Source organism: Prionailurus bengalensis, chromosome E2 (assembly GCF_016509475.1).
Source record: "Prionailurus bengalensis isolate Pbe53 chromosome E2, Fcat_Pben_1.1_paternal_pri, whole genome shotgun sequence".
NCBI lineage: Eukaryota > Metazoa > Chordata > Mammalia > Carnivora > Felidae > Prionailurus > Prionailurus bengalensis.
In genome coordinates this window covers 12,901,752-12,927,862 of record NC_057352.1, presented here as the reverse complement: position 1 = coordinate 12,927,862, position 26,111 = coordinate 12,901,752, and the positions used below count along the sequence as shown (strand labels likewise).

General features: G+C 53.9%; 2 protein-coding genes and 1 long non-coding RNA gene across 6 annotated transcripts; 2 read left to right on the top strand and 1 right to left on the bottom strand.

Moving 5' to 3' along the window:
* The first annotated feature begins 219 nt into the window (after nucleotides 1-219).
* LOC122495165 (interferon-inducible GTPase 5-like) lies at nucleotides 220-2,240 on the top strand. Its single transcript, XM_043600944.1, has 2 exons — nucleotides 220-868; nucleotides 1,476-2,240. The coding sequence occupies exons 1-2, from the start codon at nucleotides 265-267 to the stop codon at nucleotides 2,117-2,119; spliced, it is 1,248 nt and encodes a 415-aa protein (XP_043456879.1). The 5' UTR covers nucleotides 220-264; the 3' UTR covers nucleotides 2,120-2,240.
* Nucleotides 2,241-3,559: 1,319 nt separating this feature from the next.
* On the bottom strand, nucleotides 3,560-24,001 carry SMG9 (SMG9 nonsense mediated mRNA decay factor). 4 transcript variants are annotated; one of them, XM_043598693.1, is made up of 14 exons: nucleotides 23,684-24,001; nucleotides 20,451-20,606; nucleotides 18,120-18,194; nucleotides 17,766-18,030; nucleotides 17,564-17,661; nucleotides 15,604-15,716; nucleotides 12,137-12,248; nucleotides 10,107-10,202; nucleotides 9,584-9,669; nucleotides 6,752-6,858; nucleotides 5,919-6,026; nucleotides 5,622-5,750; nucleotides 5,162-5,306; nucleotides 3,560-4,080 (listed from the first exon to the last, which is right to left on the bottom strand). In XM_043598693.1, the coding sequence occupies exons 2-14, from the start codon at nucleotides 20,598-20,600 to the stop codon at nucleotides 4,002-4,004; spliced, it is 1,563 nt and encodes a 520-aa protein (XP_043454628.1). In that variant the 5' UTR covers nucleotides 20,601-20,606; nucleotides 23,684-24,001; the 3' UTR covers nucleotides 3,560-4,001. The 4 variants fall into 4 exon arrangements, with proteins under 4 accessions (XP_043454628.1, XP_043454629.1, XP_043454632.1 ...); XM_043598694.1 differs by lacking the exon at nucleotides 23,684-24,001 and adding an exon at nucleotides 23,318-23,493; XM_043598697.1 differs by lacking the exon at nucleotides 20,451-20,606 and having other exon boundaries at nucleotides 23,684-23,979.
* On the top strand, nucleotides 23,803-25,888 carry LOC122493938. Its single transcript, XR_006300069.1, has 2 exons — nucleotides 23,803-23,913; nucleotides 25,623-25,888. It is a non-coding gene; the product is annotated as an uncharacterized LOC122493938 (long non-coding RNA).
* The last annotated feature ends 223 nt before the right edge of the window (nucleotides 25,889-26,111 follow it).

Below are 26,111 nucleotides of genomic sequence, written 5' to 3'. Positions count from 1 at the left end.
CAAACGATTTCTCCACTGGGTGCCAAATGTGGATAGTAAGGGAATCTCCTCTTCCGGCTGTTATGAGGATTTTATGAGATGCTCCAGGAGGAGAACCTGGCAGTGATGAATACGTGTTAACTGAAATAAAGCACTTAGCACGGGGCCTGACATATTGGGCGTGCTGGGGGGTGTAGAGAAGAGAGGGCGGCCCCGAGTGAAAATATTCCCTTCCCTGCCCTGCCAAAGGTCATCGATCCTGAAGGCCTGGACGTCAGGTAGCCCATGGCGGGCAGAGTCTTCCAGTCAAGCCTCAGCCAGTCCAAGATACTGGAGCTATGGAGGGACACCAGTGCTCTGATGGGAGCCTTTGAGGCGGGGGGTCTGCCCGCAGTGGCCGCCAGGCTGCAGGCCACACTTCATTCGCTGGAGAATGCCAGGCTGGACATTGGCATCACTGGGGGCACAGGCTCCGGCAAGTCGACCTTTGTCAATGCCATCAGGGGGCTGGGAGACGAGGACCCCAACTCAGCCTGCACGGGCGTGGTGGAAATGACGGTGGACCCCACGCCATACCCACACCCTAAGTACCCCAACATCGTCATCTGGGACCTGCCGGGCATAGGCACGTCCCGCTTCCGGACTGGTAGATACCTCCAGCGGGTGCTGCTGGAACGTTACGACTTCTTCGTCATCATCACCTCAGACAGCTTCACCACCCACCATGCCCAGCTGGCCTGCGAGATCCTGCAGCGGGGCAAACGCTTCTACCTCGTCCGCTCCAAGGTGGACGTGGACATTGCCGCCTCGCGGAGCCGGCGCCCCAGCACCTTCTCCGAGGAGAGAGTGCTCCGCCAGATCCGGGAAGACTGTGGGCGGCGGCTGAGGGGTGAGGTTCAGGCTCTGGAGGTGGGTGGATTCTGGAGGGTTTGCCGGCCCCCTCCCCTTCCTCTCCCAGCTGAGGCCCACAGTGGGAGAAGGGGTCATCCAATGTCGCGCTGCGTGACTGATCCGGGCCCCGCGGTGAAATAATGCTTACAGCTGCCATTCACTTCCTGAGAGTTGGCTCTTCCCGGTCACAGGTGACAGAGACCAATCACCTGCATTAAGGAAACAGGGCACGTTCTGGCGTGTGTGTTTGCCAAGTTAGAGCGGTGCAAAAGCTCTGCGCCCACGGGATGTTGGCACCTGTGGCCGAGGGCAGCTGACATTTGTTAAGGGCTTATCGCAGGCCAGGCACCGTTTTCATGCGCTCCCTTCACAACATCCCTATGAGGCAGGTACAGTTATCCCCTTGTTTGGTTTGGTAACTTGCCCAAGGCCACACGGGTGGTGGGTAGCAAGGATGGGGTCCGAACTCAGGCAGCCTGGCTCCAGGGCCAACTCTCGCGAGCCACGTGCTGTGCACTCACAGCAAGTGCTTGTGCCTCCGCGGCGGTCAGCACGCCATGGCCTGCTCCAGCGCAGGAACAGAGCAGTGCTCTTGTCTTCTGCAGCGGAGGGCCTGAAGGACCCCAAGGTCTTCCTGCTCTCCATGTTTGAGTTGGGCAAGTACGACTTCTACCTGCTGGAGGAGCTGATGGTGAAGGAACTGGAGAGCCACAAGCAGCACGCGTTTCTGCTGGCCGTGCCCAACGTCTCAAAGCCCATCCTAGAGAAGAAGGCAGCCTCGCTGCGGCAGCATATCTGGCTGGTGGCCACGGTGGCCTGTGGCGTCAACCCGAGCCCCGTGCCAGGCGTACGGGATGTGGCATGTGACCTGTATGTGCTCATCAGCTCCCTGGAGGGCTACCGCCGCAGCCTCGGCCTCGACGAGGACTCCCTCGTCAGGCTGGCTGAGCAGACAGGCCAGCCCCTGCACAAGATCCTGGAGGCGGTACAGGGCTGGAAGACCAAGGTCACTGAGGCACTGGTGGTGGAACTACTGGGCCAGGCCTCCAGGGACGCCTCTGCTTTCACCCAGGAGCTCCTCGGCGTGCCCATCCTAGGCGCCCTGGCCACCTGCGGCATCAGCTTCGCCACCATCTACCAGATGCTCCGCACAGCTCTAGACGAGGTGGTCAAGGATGCCCAGAGAGTGCTGACCCAGGCCTTCCTCGACGACTCTGACCATGAGCTCCCAGATAAATGCAATCAATAATCCCAGCCCTGAGCTTAGGCCAGCTGGAGGTGGCAGTGTTAAGAGTGGGAGGACACAGGTTCCATCTGTCCCCAGGCTGGATGGTGTTGAGGAATGGAAAGAAACTCAAGCTCCAACCCTCCTGCACTGTGTGCGGTCTTGTACTTTTGAGCCCCGGATCTTAGGCCCTCTCTGGCCGTTGCCCCCACCTTCCCTGCCCTGGACGCTCAAATCAACCAGCAGTCCCCCTGGGAAGCAGAGGGAGGGGGCGGGACATGGGACACATAAAGTCTGACAAGGTGGGGAGGATCTCAGTTGCCTAGCTGAGAGGGCACTTAGGAAGGTGTTTGTGTAGTCAGGGGAGTGGGGCGAGGGGTTCAGAGAGGGCAAGTGAATGTCTCCGTTCTGAACGGCCTTGAAGATCGTTAAGGGAGTTTCTTGCCTGAGGTCTTCTCGGTCAGCAAGACCTGGGTGTCATGCCTCCCAGACCTCAGCCCCTCGGTCTTTAGAGATCTACAGGGACCCCACTCCTGGCCTCTTGGGTGTTTTCTTCACCACCCCCCGGCCCGCCCCCAGGATTCCCACAACAAGGACGCCAGGACTGTATGGGTACGTCCAAGGGCAGGAGGAAGGCAAGGAGGCCAAAGGGGCATGGGGTAGTGGGCAGCCAGACTTGGCTGGTGACGGAACCAACCGCGTTGGGGAAGGGTGAGGTGGCGTGATTCGAATGTCGGGACTAATTTGGGATGGGTGCGGTGGCCAGACCCACTTGGAGACGCACTTGGGGAAACACTAAGCTAGGAGGTAGTGAATTTAAACCGGGTAGGTGAGGTAGGTACCATATTGAAGTGAATGGCGTACTTAACTGAGGGTAGGTTCTGGACTTACAAGGCAGAGACTACTTTCAAGCAAGAGTAGACGAGCTCTGTAGGCAAAGGAAGCCACCATACTTCACCAACTGTGGGTGCTGTGTGTTAAGGGTAACGTACGAGCATTTGGATAAGGGTAGAACTTGTTTCAGCTCAGGGTAAGCCCTGTATTTCACTGTATTTAACTAAGACACACACTATTTTTTAAGCATATACTGAATCAGGCATTGCATTTAACGAGGCATTTCACCAAAGGCAGGCACTGTCTTCAACTGAGAGCAGACGACACGGAGGTAGTCACTGCATTTAGCCAAAGGAGGGCACTGTCTTTTCCTATCCATGGCACAGAGATGGGACTTGATGTCACCGCAGGAAACAGAATACCCCTTTTTCTAGGGGCTTCCTCCTTAGCAGACTGGTCTTCCTCAGCTCCTGACAATTCTATGACCTGCAGTGAAAGTGTCCCCATGGCAAGTTCACTCAGGCTCCAATGGTGGCTGCAGGTAATCTGCCCCCTAAAGGCCAGGACCCAAATCTGCCCTGCTCCCCAGGACAGCATGCTGGGGAGACGGGAAGAAGGGAAGCACCAGAACAGGCTTGCATGACTCTTTATTCGAACCACCAGACCTGCCCCAACGAAGAGCTCCCCAGACCCTGCCGCACCTTATGGGAAAGGGCTCAGAGTCAGGGAGGAGGGACCCTGTTGCTCCTGTCCCTGCCGAGGGAGGTCAAGATGGAACCTGGGATTCTCCGTGACCAGACTACTCCCACTGCCTGTCCCTGCAGGGGACTGAGATGGGCCGCCCTGGCCCAGGTTGGGGGTGGGATCTCAGAGTTGCCCCTGAACAACACTCCGTTGAGGATGGGAGGCCTGGCCCTGGACGCCTCACGTCTCTGGGCGAGGATGTCGTGGTCCCTCGTCCATCAGACCTGCCGCCACTTTCCACCCCACCAGGGGGGTAGGACGCGTGTGCTCCCTCACCATCCGTGAGGACCCAGAGGGGGGTTCTCTGCATGACGTTCCTCCCTCGGCCTCAGGCCAGCAGGCGGCTGTACTCCGCCAGGGCAGAGGACTTCTTTACGCCGTCCCAGATCCGGGCAGCGTAGTGGAACCTGGGGGAGGAGGTGAGTGGTCAGCAGCCCTGGCTGTGGCCCGCCAGGCTTGCGCTGACCCGGGCCAGGTGCAAAAACAGGTCCTGCGTACGACCTGCATGACCTGACCCCAGAGGCTCCTGGACCGGGATGTGGGGAAGATGACAGTGCTGATGGGAGTGGCCCGGGTTCTGACGCCTCCCCTGGGGTGAGCAAAGCAGAAGGCGCCTGGTCTGGAATGAAGGCCTCAAGCCCCAACTTGAGGGTCAGGATTCTACCTCTATCTCCCTCCAGAGTCTTGTGGCGATCAGAAACGTCTGACAGCTGCATGACCCTCTACCCGGCTGGGCCCTGCTACAGACCGTGGGAGGGTAGAGCCCCGAGCCCCCTCGCCCGCACGGCTCACTGGCTTTGCTGCTGTGTGCGTTCCCTGCCCCTTCCGGCCACGGCCAGCCACAGACCCCGGGGGAGCCGTGCTAGAGGCTGCACCCAGCCAAGCTCTTTCTCTCCAACTTCCGTGTCTCCTGGAAATTCAATGTTGCAGACCTGCTGTGGGCTCGAGACACAGAGGGTCATGTGGGGCTGGGGCTGGGGCTGGGGCTGGGGCTGGGGGAGGTCGGGGCTCTGTGAAAGCAGAGTGGGGAGAGCCAGGTGGCACAGGAGGAGGGAAGGTGGGGGGGCGCAGGGAGACAGTGCCATCCAGTGAGAGCTGGAGAATGCAGCTCCTGTGGGGACATTTCAGCGTCCCCTCCTGTGAGGCCACGCTTTCCGCACTCAGGGCCTCAGAATAAACGCTTGAGCTTGACTGGGCTCACTGGTCCTACTCCTCGCCATCAAATGGCACCTAGCTACTGGTATGTAACATCACTATGTGACAATTCCTTTCTCTGAGCCTCAATTTCCCCACTAGTAAAACTGGTGACAAGACCTACACCCTACTGGCTACTCAGGAGGACTTAAGAGACAGCATGCTGTCCAGAGTGGAAGCAGTCATCAGCATCCCAGAAAAGGGAACCGAGATGTGGAGAGATCACTGAGAACTTCCTCTAGTCTGCACCAGGGTGGGGGCCCCCACACTGACCACCCTGCCTGGAGCTCTTACCAGTTCTTCTCCGTGAGGATGGTGTGTGACAGCTGTGGCCGGGCCATGGACATCACTTGGCTCCGGAGCTTGCTCACCAGGGACTGGAAACTGGGGTGGCCACGGTACCCAGGGAGCAGGGAGAAGAGCGGGCTGGAACCGGGTCCTGGAGAGTTGAGGTGGGGAGGATAAGGGGGTGGGGGGGGGGACAGCCTGTCAGAGGGCCTTTCCTTTTTCCCAGGCACCCAGTATCCTGGGCTGGAATACCAGGAGTACCTCCACGTCCAGCCCCGGCCCAGCTCTTCCCGTACTCCAACATCTTGGAAACACACTCCTAAGAAAGGGTCCAAGCACCTTAAGGACAAGCCACGAGTCTCCCCTCAGACCAGTGTGGGTCCCTATCACCCCAGGCCAGGGAAACCTGTATCTCCCACCAGACCAGGGAAGAACTGGTATCCCTGTGGACCAGACTCAACCATACCTGCCCGAGGTGGGTTTTCACTCTCTGCTTCGCTGTCCATGAAGGGCACCAGGAACAAATTGACCTCAGAGTCCAGGAAGTCAGGTGGGAGCCCAGGGAAGACGTTGCACTGTAACATGGACAGAGTACCTGCAGGAGAGAACCTATCAGCCTACAGATACTATGGTGAGGGGCAGGGGAGGTACCCATATGATGGTCAAGCTAGAATCAGGAGGCCAGTCTGGACGTCTGGGCCACGGGCCAGAGCAGGAGTCAAGAGCCACTGGTCAGCCTGGGGGGTGACTCAGGGACCCTTACCCTTGTAACGCAAGTGGGAGTGAGCCATGAGCTGGTCAATCATCAGGTGCATCTGGCGCAGCTTTCGAGGACAGAAGTCCTCTCGGCGAGCTTTGTTCTGCAGGAAGACTGGAGGGGTGGGAAGAGAGATGTAGTCGCGTGAGGCAGCTGGGGCTGGGCTGTGTGGCCTTCCCCACTCGTACCAAAGATCTGCCGTTACCCCTGGGCTCAGAGCTCTTGTAAATATTCATGTTACACGTTACTTTGCTTTAGCACCAGACCCTGTGCTGGGTGATGCAGGGGACCCAGACGTGAGATCTGGTTTCTGTCCCCAAGGAACCCCCAGTCTGATGGAGAAGACCGAAGAGGAAAATAGCCACACAATCAGGAGTAAGACAGAAAGGCACCAGGGACTTGGTGAGGCAGAGGAAGTAGGGAAGACCCTGCCTGGGGTGTCATAAACGAACGAGATGTTTGCAGAAGGGCAGTGTGACAGTAGAGCAGAGCGAGCAGATGGTGTGAGGCCGCAGGGCAAGCAGGGCACCTGGGGCCACTCGGGTTACTTCAGCACTCTCTTCGCCCCCAGTCTGTGCTGGAGGTGCAGGGGACAGAGAAATGGGCTGATGTGGATCCTGTATATAAAAGGCTCCCCTTCTGATCAAGGAGCTGGACCCAGACTCAGGGTCGTGCCCTTGGTGGCCAGGTGGGAACCTTGGAGGAAGGAGCAGCTAATCTGCTGACTTGCTTCCTCCCAGCTCCCCACTTCCCCAGCGCTCCTGGTTTTCGCCCCTCCCCCGTCCCCCTGCCTCCCCCCTTCCCCCCCCCCCCCCCCCCGCCCCAGTCAAGTCCCTCACCCAGGTGGGGGTAGTACTCAGTGCCTTCGTCAGAGCCTGAGGAAGTGCTGGACTCGTGGCTGGGGGATGGGGTAGAGGGCTTCACCATCTCTGCTGTCTGGAGGAACCTGGGGTTCAGGGCGAGAGGTTGGTGCTCTGGCATGGGCACCCCCTGTCCCACAGCCTGGGGAGGGGGCCCCCTTTGCGGATCTGATAAAAGCTACAGCTACACCGATTTTAGGGGATTTTAGGGAGTTCAGAGACAACTCTCTCAGACACCAATCCATGGACCCATGTCAACTGCATGCGTTTTTAAATGAGTCTATGCTATTAAAAAAATACTTCATTTTTTAAAGCATTGGTAAGATCACCACAAAACCGAGTGGAAAGTACAGGGATTCCCATGAATGTCCCGCCCCACTCCCACACATAGCCTCCCCCGCTGTCAACATTCCGATGAGCCTGTGACACGTTATCATCACCCAAAGGCTATGCTACACACTAGGCTTCCCTGCCGGTGTTGTCTACTCTGCGCGTTTTGACAAAAGGGACATGTGCCCGCCACACAGCATCACAGCGAGCGGCGTCACTTAGTAATGGCTTCTCTCACTTAGTAATACGCACTCAAGAGTGTGTACCTTCCTCCTTTTCACGGCGTGATAACGCATGTCCAGTAACATTCCCTTGTGCGCATGTACCATAGTTTATCAATTTACCTACTGAAATATACCTTGATCACTTCCTCGTTTTGGCAATTACGAATAAAACTGCGTTATAAACATCCATGTGCAAGTTTCTGCATGGACCTAAGTTTCAGTTTATGCCATTTTAAAATAAAATTTCCAGACATGTAAATAAAATAAACCTGCTTGCTATCTGAAGGAAGGGCTCATGGGAATCCGATAAAAAGCACGGACATTCTCCTCACACGAACACACATACAAACGTGTTGTCCACAGTTTCGTGGGGTTTCCCTGCTGAGAAGCCCACCTCAGGCTCTGGATTAAAAGCAAGGTTCTGCCACGTGCCGGGCTGAGTCCATACCCCAATCAGAATGCAAACTCCACAGGGCAGTCTGGTAAATTCACACCTGTGTCCCCAGTGCCCCGAACGGGGAATGGCATCCATAAATGGTCAATACACTCCTCTCACGTGAACGAATTCAAATAGACTATGGTGATGGTAACAGCGCGGGTGTTTCAGAAATAAGACACTTAGGGGCGCCTGAGCGGCTCAGCTGATGAAATGTACGGCTTGGGCTCAGGTCATCAGAGTTGGTGAGTTGGTGAGCTGGAGCCCCACATCGGGCTCTCTGTCAGCGCAGAGCCCACTTCAGATCCTCTGTCTCTCTGCCCCTCCCTCACTCTCACTCTCAAAAATACATTAAAAAAAAAAAAAAAAAAAAAAAGAAAGACATTTGGATCTGGTCACAAGGGCTGGTTTTCCCAGAAAGTCATTTTTACTGCTGGCCAGACCAGACCCACAGTTCACCCCAACCCCCAGGGTTACTAACATAAACATTACATTCCCATTTACCACCGAATGCTGTAAGTTCTTTAAACTCATTTAATCCGCATAAAACAATTTGCCTATGAGGAGCTAAGGAAAAAGAGGCCACTCACCTACTAAGAGCTGGGGTTCAAATCCTGGGCTGCCTTACTTTGGAGACATCTGCTTCCCTTGGCTCAGCTCTCCCCTCCCCATGAGCTCCTGTTCCTTCCTTCTGGCTGGGCTCTGTGCCCAAGGCGGCTGGCCTCCGCACAGCTATCCCGTGGGGCCTGAGGCCAAGAGGAACCCTTACGCCTTAGGTTCTGAGCCAGTTCTGTCCAGGGGGCATTTCTAAAAGCTCCAGCTGCTTCAGGCAGGACTCCGGCCAGATCCTGACTCCTTCCCCCTTCCTGCCTGCCTGGGTACGGTACATGTGCCTGGAGATGGACAAGAGGGACAAGCCCGCTCCTGATTATGCTATTCATTCTACAAACGTGTATTAACCACCTTGTGCCAGGCACTGTGTGAGGCGCCAGGGACTCAGACTGGGAGAGACAGACCCTAAAGAGACCTGCAATGTCCTGTTAGGGAGTGATAAATGCAATGAAGGAAAACACAGTAGCGTAAGAATGGGGTGGTGGTGGGGGGTGGTTCTATGTTATAAGATCGGGGAAGGCCTGAGGTGGGATGACGTGAGGGAGGGAGTCTGAGGTCTGTAGGAAGAGTGTTCTGGCTGAGGGATGCAGCACAGAGGTCCTAAGCTGCACGAGGAGTAGCCATGGGGCCACTAGGGCTTTAATCGGGGAGCGAGGGAAAGTGGTGGGACAGAAGGTCAATGAGGAGACTAGGACTGTCCCGTGGAGGACCTTGTAGGCCATGAGAAGGACTTTGGATTTTGTTCTGAGTGATGTATAAAGCCAGTGGGGAGTCGTAAGCATGTGTATGTCTGCTAGGTGGTGGTGACCCACTCCGACTCACATTTTATTTTAAGTTTATTTTTGAGAGAGAGAACATGCATGCACGTGTGAGCATGCACGACTGGGGAGTGGCAGAGAGGCAGAGAGAGAGAAAGAGAGAGAGCAAGAACAAGAGTGAGAAAATCCCAAGCAGGATCCACGCTGTCAGCACAGAGCCCTACTCGAGGCTCCATCTCGCCAACCGCAAGATCGTGACCTGACCCCATATCAAGAGTCGGACACTTAACTGACTGAGCCACCCATGCGTCCCCAACTCAGACTTTAAAGGGGTCCCTATGGATACTGTGTGGAACGTATGAGACCCAGGCAAGTGGCCGAGTCTCTGATCCCCATCTCTTGCCTTCGCTCCCTGCCCCCACCCCCCCACCCCTCCCCGCCACCTGCTCACCTGTATAAACTGAGGTCTGTGAACCAGTCTTGGACAACGATCACCACGTGGCAGACCGTGAAGAGGAAGGCCGCGATCTGGAGCGACTGAGAGAGGGCAGGAAGGGGTGACCGAGCTGGAGGTCCCCCCCTACCCAGACTGGGGTCCCTGCTCCCAGGACTTAGCTGAAGGGGCAGCAGGGTGAGAGCCTCAGAGCCGTTAAGCACCTACTGTGTGCCCAGACTCCGCTGGCACTTCCTTCACAGGCCATCCCTAAATTGGGCAAGATGGGAATGATCACTCCCATCTCACACAGGCAGATAACGAGGCCTGAAGGGGGAGGGGGCAGGAAATGACTTTTCTGAGGAGCACAGCCAGGAGGTGAGCCTGACAGGACTCTCAATGCTATTCTTTCCTACAGCTCTTGGGGCACCCAGGGCTCTTTATGAAGCAGAAACGAGGTCAACCCATATCCAACTCCCCATCGCGAATCTCGAGGGGGAAGGGGGAGACCTCGCCCCTAGGTCCGGCTTGGTCCCCTCACCTGCATCTCAACGTAGGTGTGGGGCAGGTTGTACTCTGGAGGCAGCTTGCGGTCATTGTTGATAAGGTGGTCCAAGATGGAGGGGCTCAGGATGGGCTGCGGCAAGGAAGAGAGGGAGTCGGGAACGGGGGCTGGAGGCCAGAACCCTAAGTGTCACAGCCACCCAAGTTCCTCAAGTTGAAGGCCAATACCTTGCCTCTCTCGGGGCAAAATAAGGTCAGAAACACAGGCGGTTTCTGATGAGTAAGAGCTAGTCAGCAAGAGGGGGTGAAAGAAGAATGTTTCAAAGCAGATACACTTCCCCCAGCTCCTTTATGAATTATCACCCCTCTCAAGTGCCTCGTGCTCAAAGAGAACTCTCCTAGTGCTAATAAATGTAATATTGGCTTGCATGAGTCATGTCCCTTCAAGACACTTTCCTTTTCTTAGTTGTTTCAAATGCTTTCAAAACTTTGCTAAGATAATTACTTTGGTCAAAAAACGATGTTTAGTGTGAAAATTGGTGAGGATTTAAAAACTGCATCAGTGGGTGTAAAAGAATCCATGGTGAGTTCATCACCTTTTCTTCAAGGAACATTCCATTTAAAAGCCACAAGAACGCAATCAGTTTGGTGGTCTTACTGCCTTCTTGCTGCAGTGAGTGGAATTCCTTAAAGAAGACAGTTTCCCAATTGCTGGCTTTCTAAAACTCCCAATAGAGCTGCATGCTCTATTCTGTCCTGTTTTAACTTCCGTTCTGCTCCACATGGGCCTTGGACCCAGCTCATGGCAGTTCAGCTTGTCTCCAGGTCCCCCAGGGGCCCCTGCACAGGGCCTGACTCACAGATCACATCTGTGGGCTTTCACTGTCCGTGCCATCCACACCTATGGTGACTAGAACTCCGCTCCATCAACATTCAGGGAGAACCACGTAGGGGCCAGGCCCTGACCAACAGAGCTCCTCCCTAAAGCGCTCCAGGCAGGTGGGGAGTGGGAGCAGTACACCGTGGGAAGAGGCTGTGATACGTCAGTGCCACGATGGAAGGCGCACACGGCACCAGTGGGGGCTCAGAGCAGGGGAAGGCTTCTGGGAGGAGGCGATGCCCCGGCAGAGTCTTCTCGGAGGAGAAGGCATCAGCCAGGCAAAATGGCAAGGGGAGAGAGAGTGTTCTCATGCTCATGATACTGACAGCAAAGTATGAAGTACCTACTTCATGGCAGGCGCTGCCATTAGGGCTCTACTTGTATTAACTCACCGAAGCCTCACAACAACCCTACAAGGTAGGCAATGATGTTTTTCCCACTTAGGAAAACTGAGGAACAGGCAGTTTCAGATAAAGGGTAGTTTCGGATAAAGGGAACAGGATGTGGACGGCCCAGGGTGGGAGGGGGATCAAGGCGAGGCCCTGTGGTGCATCTGGTGGAGCTAGAGACTACACCAGAGAGGGGAGGCTGGAGTCTGAAGGAGGTGAGCCCCACGAGCCCTGAACACCACGCTGAAGAATGGGGACTCTGCCTGGGGGCAAGAGAGAGGATGAGGAAAGCCGCCAGAAACACACAGGTCAGTTCTGATGATAGCGATGGGCCTGAACGCTAACTACATGCCAGGTCCTGTGCCAACCGCTCTGCCCGGACCGTTCCACTGAAGCCTTGCAATGAACCTGTGAGGCTGAGTACGATTATCGTCCCCACTTACAGACGAAGACACTGAGGTTTGAGGGGGGGGGGTAAACACTTGCTTCACATCACCCAAATGGTAAGAATTAAAGGCAGAACCTGGACATACACAGACCGGCCTCGAGGGCCCACACATTTAGCCACTACGCTAGAAGATTCTCTAGGCTACTGTGTATACGATGGATGGGAGGGGAGGGAGGCAAAATCTGAAAACGTGCTAAAGGCCAAGAAAAGACACAACTTGTCCATAAGCACCTAGCGTGCCCATGGGCGGGCTGGGACCACATGGAATCCAAGCAGGGTTCTGGCTTAACAACATTCAGGGATGGATGTGAAGGTGGCATGCAGGAGGGCGGGCACGTGGAGGTCAGCACCTGTGTGTCCAGGAAAACAATCCGCTCTTGGGTAATAAAGAAGTCAATGCCACTGGTCTGGTTGCCCCCTCGTTCCTTCATCTCGGCACTCTGGGCCCGGAAAACGTACGCCCTGTGGAGAGAAGCGGGTGGGGTGCATTAGAGGTGCGCTTCTCAGCCTCTGATGCCTCCAGAGTGTAACCATGTAAAGTGAGCGTGGTTCCCTACTCTCAAAGCCCCCTACAAAGCCTTCCACCTGTGGCCCCTGTTGTCTGGAGAACCACATTTTATTCCACATGACTTCACCTTTACCCATAAGGAGATCTATTAACCCATCTAATGAAGTCAGTAGAGTGAGGTGTTTAAGAGTCAGGACTTTGTTGGACCGCTGGGATTCAAATCCCAGTTCTGCCTCTTCCTGGCTCTGTGGCTTTGGGCAAGTCCTTAATTTCTTTCTCCTTGGCCTCCTCGTCTGTAAATGGGGATAACAGCAGTCTCAAAACTCTTAGGGCTGCTATGAGGCTAACTGCCGTAAAGCCCTTAGGAAAATGCCCGCTAGGCGGCGATACGTAATCGTTAGCTGTGAATTACCCAGTGCACTTGCCACGGGCCGGGCCCCGGAGATATAGCACTGAATGCTCTCCACCCTCACAGTGAGAGGCTGGGTGGTTGTAGAACTCCGTTCCCAGTTCTTCCCCTGGGAAGAGAGTCTCCCTCGGTTCTATCTGCGTCGGACCGGGAGATGACGCCAAAGCAGGCACAGCTGAGCCTTGCCCTAGACCATGGAGCTCAACTAGGTCACATTCTGCGACCTGGACAAAGTGATTTTCTCTTTCAATCTGTAAAATCAGGGTAATGGTATTTCTGTCTCAAAAGGTAATCCCCACCTCCCTGAGAGGCGTGTTACGCTGTCCGACACCCACTTAACAACACCGTACTGAAGGCCTCTGATGTACCAGATACCGGGATGCGACAGCGAACAAGGACCGTCTCTGCTTCCAAGCAGCTCCTGCTCTAGCTTACAGATCAACAGAGATCAGTAACTGTGAGCGGTAGGAAGAAGGGGTGTGTGGCGCTCAGGATGGGGATAGCTCAGTTGGGAGGGCTGGGAAGGGCTGCCGTACAAGAGACAGATGACCACACTGAGAGTGAGAGAGAGAAGAGTTTATTGAGCAACTTTAATTAAGTTAAAGGGGAGGCACAGGGGGTGGAGGATGGAAGCAAAGACTGTCCCAGGTGGACGGCAGGTGGCGTGTGTGGGGAATCAAAAGACCAGTGTGGGGAGAGGGGAAAGCGGAGAACAGGGGGACTGGGAGCAACAAGAGGGAGCACAGGCCTCTGTGGGGCCTGGTAAGGAGCTGGGGCTTTGGCCCACGAGCCTGGAGTAGCCCTGAAGACATTTAAGTAGGGAAGTGACAGGACTGGAGGTGGGTTTTGAAAGGCTCCCCTTGTGCTATGTGGTGAGCCGTAGCCTCCCTTATCCTCTCTGACCTCTCTGATCCTCTTTGACCGCCTAGGCCTTCCCTTCTTGCTCACTCCGCGCCAGCTCCAGGGCCTTCATGCCATTCTGCACACACACCAGGCAAACTCTGTTGCCTCAGACATAGGCTCCTGTCATTCCATCTGATTAGAAAGCTCTCCCTCCTCCCAGTCTGCTTGTGCTCAGTGTCCCTCTTTGCAAGGCCTTCCCTGACCACTCTGTTTAGGACTGTAATCCAGCACCAACACAGCTTCCCTATAATCCCTTCCCGTTTGGGTATCACCTTCTCACATGTCAAATAACGTAGTTTGTTTGCCTTCACCCTGATTAGAATGAAGGCTCACCAGGACAAAGGTTCTTGCCAGTTCTGTTGACTGTTGTATCCCCAGTGCCCGGAACAGTGCCTGGCACGCTGTAAGCACTCAATAGATGTTAGCTGAATTGAACTAAAGCAGGGAGATCAGTGAGGAGATTCTTGACATTCAGTAGGGGAGATGTCGGAGGCTTGGGCCAGGAGACAGGAATGAAGGAAGGGAGAAGCAGATGAATTCTTAACGTAAAGGGGGCCTGATGGCAAGAGTTGGCACCACAGTCCGCCACACCACGGGCTGACGTGGCTCAAAAAAATAAGCAGAGGGCACCTCGGTGGTTCAGGCAGTTAAGTGTCTGACTTCAGTTTAGGTCGTGATCTCATGGTTTGGGAGTTCGAGCCCCATGTTTGGCTCTGCGCTAACAGTGTGGAGCCTGCTTTGGATTCTCTGTCTCCTTCTCTCTCTGCCCCTCCCCCACTCACATTATCTCTCAAAATAAACTAAACAATAAAAAAAACACAAAAGATATGCCAGGCCAGTAGAATTCTCTCTAGCTCAGGAATCTGAACTCAAAGCCGGGGGTAGGGGAGGAGAAATTTGCTAGTTGGGGGTGGAAGCTGAGACGGAAAGAATGCTGAGAGAGCTGGAGCTGTTCCCAAGTGGAGCCAAGGTGAGCTTAAGTTACAAGTTGACAAGAGAGGAGATGGACCTGGGAGGAAGGGCAGCCCCACAGCTCTGGTTCTAGTGGATGTACAGTCTCACAATAGTGGTTCTTAACCTGCTCTGGGTCTCCATCGGACCCTCTAAGATCTGGGGGAAACTACAGACCCATTTCCTAGAAGGAAAGCCTAACTGCAGATAGATGTAAAATCCCTCATATACTGTTAGGAGGAGGTTCATGGACCCCCTGATATCCATCCACGCAATGCAAGATAGTATCACCTGCTTTATGGAAAAAAAAAAACACCCAAAAACCAAACCCCTACATTTTCTAGACAATCCCTTTCTCATTCTCCAGTTTGAGTCTTCCTTAATCAGACCGGTTATGTCTCTCCTCCCTAGTCCCTGCCTTTCTCCATTTCCTTCCCTGCCCTCAGTTCTGGTCCCTAGTTCCTAAGCTCTCTCTTTCCCCAGATCCTCTCCTGTGACTTCATATTTTTATTTTCACAATCATCCCCATCCTTACTCAAGAATGCAGGACCGAGGCTGGTCTAGAACCCATGCCCTACATTCGAGTCTCTTTCCCTGTTCTATTTACCAGGTCTTAGCAACCAGTATCCTATGAGCATTTGCTCTGTGTCAGGTTCTTGTTAACTTTGCCTTCCTCATCTTATCCTCCAAAAACCCACTTTACACGTGACGAGGTGAGATACTGGGAAGTGAAGTGACATTCCCAAGGTCAACTAGCTGGTGAATGGCAGGGCTGAGACTGAAGTCAACCTAAATCCAAAGCCGGGCTCTGTACCATTCCCTGGGGTGAGGCAGGAAGGGAGGGAGAAACAGGACTGGTTATCTTGGAGCCACACAAAGATTTAATCCAGGCTCTAATCACCCTAATCTGACAAAGACATTGAGGCCAAGGGAGGTGAAACATTTTCCCAAAGTCCTTTGGTAATACCACTTGCAATACCCAGGCCCACCCTTCCCTGTCCTCCAGGTAGGTGTCCACCTCCCTCCTGGTCTTCCACACCCCTTACCTCTGGTCCTCCTCAGGAGTGTTCGCTGACAACAATGACATGACCATGGATTTGCCTGTCCCCTGAAGGCCCAGGACACCAACCACCAACACATCGGTCTGATCCAACAGGTACTGTGGGAAGATGAAGGAATGTGAGCCTCGTAAATCTGTCAGCTGCTGGAGTGGGAGTGAGACTAGGGTGGGGTGGGGGGGCAGAGACTGGCCCGCCTGCCTTGTCGGATGTGGAAGCAAAACTCTGATGCCTCCGATCCCCTCAGTTGGGCAAAGGGCCCCTGTACGTATGCGGTGGCACAGAGAAGAACATTTGTGAGGGCTCCCAAGTGGAGAAGAGCCTGGCATGGTCAAGAAGCTAATGGAAAGTCAGTGCCGCTGGAACACAGTGGGCAAAAAGGGAAACCTGACTTTGGGGAAGAGTAGAAGAAAGGCACAGGAATGAAGAACAGGTGGAAGGACAGGATGTGGTATCCGAGGGCTACTGCGGCAGACTCCTGGAGGACTTTCGGCTTCTGGCAAGTCAGGAAAACACGCAGCAGCATGAAAAAGGGACAAGAGTGAGGAAGGGGAGGTCAGTCTGTCCTGGATCCTGTCTGGGATTTAAGAGTCCTGAGACCTTCACCTCTGGGCCACGAGCTCTGATGCCTTTCACCACTAGGGGGTGCGAGAGACACGCTTTAAAAAAAAAGAGAGCCGTCCTCAACAGGCTCCTTAAAAATTAATCCTTTTTTTTTAAAAAAGGAAGCCAATCTTGGCTCTAACCCTAGACACATTAAAGCAGAAAGAACACCTAGCGCTAGCCCTGTTCAATAAGCTGGACACTGACCACATGTGGCCATTTAAATTTAAGTTCATTAAAATTAGGGGCGCCTGGGTGGCTCAGTTGGTTAAGTGTCCAACTCTGCCTCAGGTTATGATCTTGTGGTCCGTTGAGCTCGAGCCCCATGTCGGGCTCTGCGCTGACAGCTCAGAACCTGGAGCCTGCTTTACATTCTGTGTCTCCCTCTCTCTGCCCTTCCCCATTCTCGTGCTTTGTCTCTCTCAAAAGTAAACATTAAAGCAAAATTTTTTAAGTTCATTAAAATGAAACAAAACTAAAACTTCAGTTCCTCAGTTATATTAGCCACATATGGGGATATGTGGATAAGTGCTCAATAGCCACTTATAAGGATAGTGGCTACCATACTAGATAGTGTAAATACAGAACATTGTCACCACTGCAGGGCGTTCTAATCTGACAGTGAAGGGTAGGCCTGGACACTGGCTTTTGTTTTGTTTTAAGGCCCTCCAGTTGATATCAGTAGGACAGCGGACATAGAAAGGAAGGAGGCCGGGTAAAATACAGACCCGGCATGCTGTCCTAGTAAGTCCAAGCTGTTGGAGAAGGAGAAGGGACACATCTGGGAGAATCTGGGCAGCAACGTGATGTGACGGGTCTAGGGGGAAAAAGCAGCAGGAGAGGAGAAATGAAGCCCGAGAATCTGGAGGTAGGCATGCCAGTCCAGGGATGTGAGGTCTGAACTACAGCAGGGGCCACTGAGATGGAAAAGGGAGCCTCTGGGAGTGACATTCAAACCAGTTAACACTGGTACTGCATGGGTTGTTTCGATCAATCAGAAGGGGAACTGGAGCAGGGTCTAGGAGGCTGACCTGAGGGGGCAGGAGACGGTAAAGGAGGTCCCAGGGCATCTGGGTGGTAGTGGGAGTCCCTCTTTGCCAACTGGTATCACGGTTGTTCAGTATTTTAACAACCAGCACAGCCCATGTACTGCAAGCCACTGCAACTCAGCCCTGGCTAGGTGAGAACTTTCAGATTCCTTCTCTCTCATTGCTGCAGTTGCCTGAAAGCTGTCTAGTCCAGTATCACCTGTCAAGAGGGTGGCGGTGGGGAGGTGGGGTGGAGGCAGTGAGACGTGGGACCTGGGGAAGCTCAAGCAGGGAGACCCATGCTCCCCACTCAGTACCTCAATGGCGCTGTCACACCAATTCATCTGGTCATCTACCAACTTGATGCTGTGCTTCATGCGTTCTGGGGGCAGTAGTTTGGCCTGGCCCACGACAGCTGGAGACAGGAGAAAGCAGGAGATGGGATGTGGTGAGGGTCTGTGTGAGGGCGGTCCAGCTCCTAACCGTCCTCAACAGGCTCCCGCCCAGGCCCCAACTCACGGTCCATGGCTGCGGGTGCGGCAGTGCCCATGCCTCGGTTCTGGATCTGGTACACAGGCTGCGTGGGTCTCTGTCCCTCCTTCTCTCCCTTGGGCGGTGCGGGGGCTGCAGGGGGTGCTGGGGCAGCGCCCTCGGGGGTGGAGGTGGTTGTCGCAGCCGCAGGCCCTTTCCCCTCTTCCCGTGGTTTCATGAGGACGATAGGCTTCTCGAGAGGGGCTGGGGCAGGTGGGGCAGCCGGGGCTGTTGGGGGTGGTGGCTGCTTAGACTATGGGAGTGAGAAGGTTCCAGTCAGCAGGAGAGATCTTTGCCCTAACTGCTCCCAGCCTCCCCTTCAGAAGATTCTTCCCTGCTCACCCGCTCTGCTGGAGGTTTCGAGAGGATGATGGGGGTTTTCTGCATGACCGCCGTGCTGGTCTCTTCGCTGCCATCCTGTGGTGAGGGAGGGCAGTTACTCGGGCATGGCTCCCTCGCCTCTCAGAGACACTCCCCAGGGCCTTTGGGTGCCAGGTACAATTCTAAATGCCTTCACGTATTAATTCCACCAGCAACCCCGTGAGATAGACACTATCATTCCCATTTTACAAATGAAGATACTGAGGTTAACTGGCTTGCCCAAGGTCACGTGGCCAACAAAGAATGGAGCCAGGCTTTGAACCCTGGCAGCCTGGCTCCACAACTGCATTCGGCTGCTTCTGCCAGAAGACAAACCCAGGTGGAAGGAGCTAGGGCTCTGGAGCTAGCCCTGGGTTCAAACTCGGCCCCGCCTTGGCTAAGGCCTCGCTTCAGCCTGTTTCCTCATCTGGCCAGCAGGGATAGGAGTTTCTTCACAGGACTACTACAGGCTGAGCGTAGCTGGAACTTGAAAACTGTCCATGTGGCGTTTGACGCATGGCAGGCGCTCACTATCTGACAGCTGCTATCCCGAGAGCCCTGCTACCCTGATCGTTCCTCATCACTCCTCAGCTCCACTCACGCTTGCCAGTAGCCAGGGGGCTGATCCCACACCTTGCCTTCATGCTTATTTTGACTCACCCCCAATCTGCTCGAGAAAGGGGAGAGATCAGCTTTTGAGCCTTGTTCCCCGAGGAACCTCAGGAGAGCCATGACCCTTCAGTGGGTCTATTTCTTCACCATACACTGGGGATACTTACTTCAATTCTGCTCACTTCACTGGCCGATGGTGAAGAACAAACAAAGGGCATGAAAGTATTTGGGAAGAAGAGCTGTGACAGAACCACAGGAGAGGCTGCGGGCTTTCAGAAGGCCAGGGAGGGAGACGGGGAGAAGGTCGGGGGAGGAGAGGATGATACCTGGGACGAGGCTGTGAGGACAGACAGAGGACAGGAGATGTATTCAGGAGGCACAACGTACAGGGTGACTGACGTGGGGAAGGGGGTGTCCAGGATGAGGCCCAGTGGGCTGTCATGGATACTAGGAAAAATGGGAGGAAGATGCCGAAGTCGGCAGGGGACATGGAGGACGTGAGGAGTCCACTGGCCACTTAGGAGGCTGCCAGGGATCAGTGGCAAAGTCAGAGGCAAAGACAAGAGGCTTCGGAGAGGCTGATCCAGGACTAAAGCTGAAAGTGCACGATGATGGCGACATTGTCCAGGGTACGTGTGGCAGGAAGAAAGAGACCCTGTGTTCTCACTTATGCTGTAACCCAAGGAAAGGAATAAGAGCCGAGCTCACTGTGAAATCAATTATTATTCATGTCTACCATTTTATGGCTCAGAAAACAGTTCCAGCTGTTACTTTCTTCTTCCCCCCCAGAGCTCTCTCAGAGGTGGGCAGGGCCCTAGAGAAAGGACAGGAGCAGGGGGCAGGTTCTGACAGCGAGTCACCTCAGCACAGGAGAGAAGACAAGGCAGGACCGGGGCCCACGCCGAGGCTCCTGGTTTCCAGTCCAGGACACTACGGCCAGCAGACCAGTGCTGTGCTTGGGCTCAGCTGGATTTGGGTTTGGGTTCTGGCCCCAAAGCTCACTGATTTTGTGACTCTGGGTTAAGTCCTTTCTCCCCTGAGACTCACTCTCTTCATTAGTGAAAATCAGATCTGTCCTAGGTTCTACTTCATGAGGTGGCTAGAAGAGTGCAGAAAGACCCGAAAGACGTTAAAGCACCTTGCACGTGCACGCTGCTCAACACCTAGGAACAGCTGCGGTTATTACAGGACTCTTTGAAACATGAGTTTATGGCGCCTCTCAGCTCAAACCCTCCAGTGCCAATTTCATTCAACAAAATCCAAAGTCCTTTCTCAGGCCTATCAGGTCCTACGTGATCTGGCCTGAGTTACCTCTCCGACATCATCTTCTATTACCTTCCCTTCTTCTCTGGCCACTGCAGCCACACTGGCCTCCTGGCTACTCCTTGAATACACCAGATATAGGGCTCAGGGCCTTCCCATTTGTTGATCTGTCTAGAATGCTCTTCACTCAGATTTTGTCATGGCGTATTCCCTCACCTCCTTCAGGTCTCTGCTCCAAACCCACCCCTTCAGGGAGGCCCTCTCTGTCCACTTCATCTAGGACAGACCCCTTTGCCACTCTCTACTCTTACTTCATAAGGCTTTTGTTCACAGATTGATCCCCAGCATCTAGATTAGTGCCTGGCACATGGCAGGTGCTTAAAAACATTTGTGGAGCGAGTGGATATGTGGATGCTGCCCTTGGGCCCGCTCACTCACCCGTCTCTCTCTCTCCCATGGGGCAATGTAGTCCCTCTCCCGACCACCAGGCCCGGAGAGGTTCTGGGGGCCACCGGGGCCAGGCTCTTTCCAGCGTCGCCGCCTCTCTATCCCATAGAGCCCAGGCTGACTATGGCCAGACTCAGACATGGTTGCCTACAGAGAGAGAGAGAGAGAGAGAGACAGAGAGAGAGAGAGAGAGACAGAGAGAGAGAGGGAGAGAGAGGTGGATTTCAGAGTGAGGACAGACTCTTTTCAATCTATTTGGTTCACTCTGGACTGTAAGAAGGCACTTCCTTTCAAGAGAGCTCTGTGGCTGTGGCAGTGACTGCTAGCTGGCTCTCAAGATCTGTTCTCTTCTTCCAAAAAAAAATAAAATAAAATAAAACCCTCAGTTCTGGGGCGCCTGGGTGGCGCAGTCAGTTAAGCGTCCGACTTCAGCCAGGTCACGATCTCGCGGTCCGTGAGTTCGAGCCCCGCGTCAGGCTCTGGGCTGATGGCTCGGAGCCTGGAGCCTGTTTCCGATTCTGTGTCTCCCTCTCTCTCTGCCCCTCCCCCGTTCATGCTCTGTCTCTCTCTGTCCCAAAAATAAATAAAAAACGTTGAAAAAAAAAATTAAAAAAAAAAAAAAAAACCTTCAGTTCTGAGCTGGGCACATGGCTGTCCAGAACACACCTCTCAGCACCATTTGCAGTTAGGTGGCCATGGGACTAAGTTCTTTCTGGCCAATGGTATGACACCAGAAGTGTGTTCTAGCAGCTTTCAGAAACTTTCCTTCACAGATGCTGGCACATGCCTTTTGCCCTTTCCTCCTCCTGGCTGGGAGGAATATGGTGTGCAGGCTGGAGCTCAAGCAGCCACCCTGGACTGGAAGGAAGGAACGAGGGAAGGCTGGTGTGGCAGAAAAAAAATCGGCGGTCTCCTGTTCACCCGGCGTTATTTCCTTCTAGATGCAGTGGGAAACAGCTACACTTCTCTTACTTGTAGCCAAAACTACTCCCAACTATTAGTCACTTGGCCTCAACCTGTATCTCATAGGGGGAGGGGGTCACATAAAAATGGGACCTATTCTTTCCCAAACTGTGGCAAAGCATTTCCTTACAAACCAGTAACATGATCCTCAGTGCGACAACTACTGCTTTGATTACCTAATACTGGCATGTGTGGGGGTGGGGCTCCTGCACTCAAGGCCCTATCTTATCTGGTGTCCCTCTACATCTCAGTCTGTCTACCTTAGGTTTCTGATGGCCCGCCATCCCTCACACTCCCAAGTCTCCCCCGTGGTTAATCTAAGATGTTATAAAATGAACTGCCACCTATATGGTCTACTCCCTACCATTTGACTCGCTTTATAGGTCCCTCTAGGGACTTTCCCCAGCTGTTTACACTTCATTCCAGAGAAATCTCTGAATACTTAACAGTCTGTTTGCAGGAGAGGCCATTTCCTTTATAGCTCAGAGGTCAAGTTGGCAAACTGTAGGCTACGGACCAAATCAGGGCTGCCTTCTGTGTTTGTAAATGAAGTTTTATAGGAATACAGCCACCTCCATCAACTTAAAAGTTGTCTATGGCTGCCTTCTTGATCCAATGGCAGAGTTGAGTGGTTGAGACAGAGACAGTACGACCTGCAGGATCTCAAACAATTCCTCTCTGTCCCTTTACAGAAAAAGTTTGCTGATCCTTGCTTAGCTCTTAAGTGCCTATGAAATAAATCATTTTTATTTTTAAAAAATTTTTAGGTAAGCTCTGTGCCCAATATGGGGCTCGAACTCACAACCCCAAGATCGAGAGTTGCACTCTCCACCGACGGAGACAGCCAGGTGCCCCCACCTGTGAAATGGTTCTATGAATCCCCCACCTCCTACCCAAGTACACAGTCACAGATCCCTGTGAGAGATTCACTCTCCAGAAACAGCAGTATCTGTTAACAGGATATAGGAGTAGGGGCTTGTCCAGCGTCTCTCCCATTGCTACAAGTGACCTCTTCCCCCCCCCCCCCCGTCACAAACCCAGCTGAAGACTGCCTTCTGAGACAGGAGGGCAGGGCCTGTTTACACATGCTCATGGAAAATGATCCACTCAGCACTTAAGTGACTGTTTACAGTCTCTGGCAGAGATTCCCCTCAGAAACTGGGAATCCTCCCTTCCTTGCAGTTAAGGGTCACTTTGCACATTATTCTCGAGACAGCCCCACCCCCCAGTGCTTCAGTGTCTCTTTTCATTCCTCCACAGGGACTCTGCCCCAGCACTCCAGTCCGTTTACACATCAAGAGAAGCCCCTTCTCATGCAGCAAGTGTCCGTTTGCATGTTTGTTTTTTTTTTTTTCTGGAAACTTCCACAGTATTTGGGTCTATTGAACAGCTCTATGGGGGAGCCCCCCAGAATGAGTCCACCTACATACAGTTTGGGGACCCCCCCCCATGTTTCCAGGCTCCTCTGGGGAGTCTCCCAAAATGTATAAAGCCAGTCTATTTGTGTTTATTTACAGGGCTCTTACAGTGACCTCCCAGATGTTAAGAATCTAACTAGTCATTCTTTGGGGGAGTTTCTTCAGTGTTTAAGCATCTCTTCATATGCCCCCTTTGGGGACTCTTCCAGAACCTAAGTGTCTATTTGCAAACTCTGAGGGGAGACTTCTCTAATTCCCAACTCTGTATTTACACACCACCACCCCCAAGAACTTCAGAGTCTATTTACACTATTTTTTTAAGGACTCTCTAACACTTGTAAATATACATTTACAAGTTTGTATATGGGGCATCCCCTAAAACCAATGAGTCTCTATTACTCAGGTAACATCCCCAATAATTAGACACCTGCTTACAAGCCTCCTATGGGGAACCCTACGATTTAGGTTTCTATTTACATAGGATTCGGAGGACCTCCCGGGTATACAGGGTCTGTCTGTAGACCCTCTGCGAGCGTGTTCCCAAGACTTCTCTTTACACGCTGTCGTTAGGACGTTTGCAATACTTGACGGCCAGTTCTAAAGGCCCTATTAGGCCCTCCCAGAACTGAAGTTCCTATCTACACCTTATTTATCTCCTCCCCACCCCGCGCCCGCCAACCCGGTATTTTAAGGGTCGCCCTTGAACGCCTAGTCTGTTACGCACACCTGCCGGACGTCCGAGCAACCGTTTAACGGTAGAGAAGGGGGCGGGGCCCCGAAACGCGCCCAGCGCCCCGCCCCCTGCCGGTGCACGAGCCTCGCGCGGGCTTGCGGGCCCCTTACCTAAGGCGGCTGCTGATTGGCTCTTGGGGCGCAGCGCTACGCGCGCTTTCCGTGACGGGGCTGGTGGGGGGAGGTTCCACTCTAAGCCACGGGCCTGTAAATGGCGTCTAGGGGACGAGGAGCGTTGGGGAGGGAGAGAGAGAAAGCAGGCACCGGCCACTCCGGAACCGGTCTAGGCACCCCGGAAGCGGCACCCAAAGAACGCCGGCCCGAAAGAGGAAGAGGAGAAGGTAGCACGGGGCGGAGCGGAGATCAGCACCCGTGGGGTGCTGGCCTTGCGCATGCGCCGAGGGCTGGGCGCGCCAGAACGGAGCGTCAGAGCCGGGCTGAGCATGCGTTGATGGAGGTGGTTGGCTTTAGCACGCATGCGGATGACGGAGGGGAGGAGGGCGGACGCTACGGTTCCGCCTTAGTGTGCGCGCGCTGCTTTGAGGCCCATGTGGGAGTGTAGCGAGGAGGGAGAGAGGGCGGCACCGGAGATGGCAGGTTCGAGTCCCGCCTCTTCAGTGGCGTTGGCGGGATTCGGTGGGGTGGGGCGGCGCGGCAGGGAGGAATTTCAGGGTCCTGGGCCGAGTAAGTGCTGAGAACACGGGAATGAATTAGACCTAGTGTGTGCGCTGTAAGACATAACGCTCTGTGGAGGGAGACAACTAGAGCAAATCACTGAAGGAAAGGGCCCAGGTCCGGTTTGACCTTGAAGGGCGGGAAAGGGTACTCCAGGTGGAGGGAAAGGTCCAGACTGTTTTGGACTCAGAATTCCCTCTGGGTGGGAGGTGAGGCCGCAGAGACGGGCTGGTCAGATCCTGAAGGCCTGGGAGACGGAGACTGGTGGGATAGGATTGTTCAGTCTCTCGCCCGCCGCGGTGGGGGAGGAACCCAGGGATAGGGGTCGAAAATTCAAGAAGCCAGTGGCGCAGCCTTGTGCGCACCGGGGGGGGGGGGGGGGGGGGGGGGGGGGGGGGGGGGATGCCCGGCCCGAGGAGAGCGCATGCGCGCAGCGGTTTAGCTAGAGCCCGCGGTTACCACTGGGAGGGAAATAACTCCGGGGAGGAGGGAGAAGGGGCGTGTGTACAAACGTACATTCATATGTATATCGGTCAATGGGGGAATTTACCATTTTTCATTTGCAATATTACTAAAAAAAAACCTTTGTAATTTATAACTGAACAGGGGATACATGTACTTTCTGACAAAATTCAGGCAGCCACTAGGGTGCACAAAGTCTACTCTGGTTCTCATATTCTATTCCTGAAGCACTGGCTCCCAGTTTCCTTCTGGAATGACTGTTTAAGCAAAGCACTGAAGATAAGAGCTTGAGCCTGGGTTCACATAAATGTCAGCTGACCTTGGCCACGTTCCTCAACCCTCTCTACCCGCCCCCCCCCCCCCCCCCGTTTCTAAAATGGAGATTGGCGGCACCTTATAATGTTCCTGGCAGAGTTAAATGGATGAACGTACCCAGAATAGTGCTTGGTGCGTAGTAGCACTATGTGTTGTCATTATTTTGTGCTGCGCTCACCCCCCCCCCCCCAAGCCTCATCCCTGCTGCCATTTCCTCAGCACCCGTGCCAGGTGGAACTGTTTCAACAGACTGCCACAGGCGCAGTGAAAACACCGGTCCACAGACTCAGTTGAGAGTCCTGTTGATGGATTCTCCAAAGGCTGTGAGTGTTAAGCAGAGACACGCATGATAGACCATGCCTCTTTGTGTCTGTCCGTGTTCCTGTTTAGCGGCGTCATCTCCAGTCATACCCATTTTTCGCAACTAAAATTTTCAATCCCAGGTCCCCCTCCATGCCAGTTTTACAACTCTGAGCAACCATCAGGTGGAAATGACTTTAAAAGGGGAAAGAAGGGGCCTGGCACTGACACTGGGCCCACTGTGTACCAGGCTGTTTTATATATGTCACCATAACTTTTCCCCTTCTCCATTTAACAGATGCAGAAAATAACAGCCTGAAAGAGAACGTCCTCACTCAAGTCCCCTAGCCAGGAAGCAGCAGGGCCTGGATTGAAACGCAAGCCTGTCTCACCCTAGAGCAAGCCCACATTTTTTTCCTCTGGCGGCGGGCAGCCTGCCTGGTGGTGAGTCAGTGGTGCAGACAAGCACCCAGAAACCTGCCTTTTCTCCTTAGTGGCATGATTGTGTGGATGTGCCATGCCCTAACCATTTCCGTATTGATAAACATTTAGGCTGTTACTGAACTTTGGCTCTTACAAGCATTTGCTGCGGTTACTAACCTTGTACATCTGATTGCATGTGTGTGATTGGATTATCAGTGATATCTTGTTTGAAGTGGAATTGCAGGGTCAAAGGGTCCACGCTTGGGAATGTTGAGAGCCATGGCCGCTTGATGTATTCATTTCTCCGTTGGCTTCGGGGTTCATTGTATTCATTCATACGTTGACTGAATTCTGGAACTCTAGT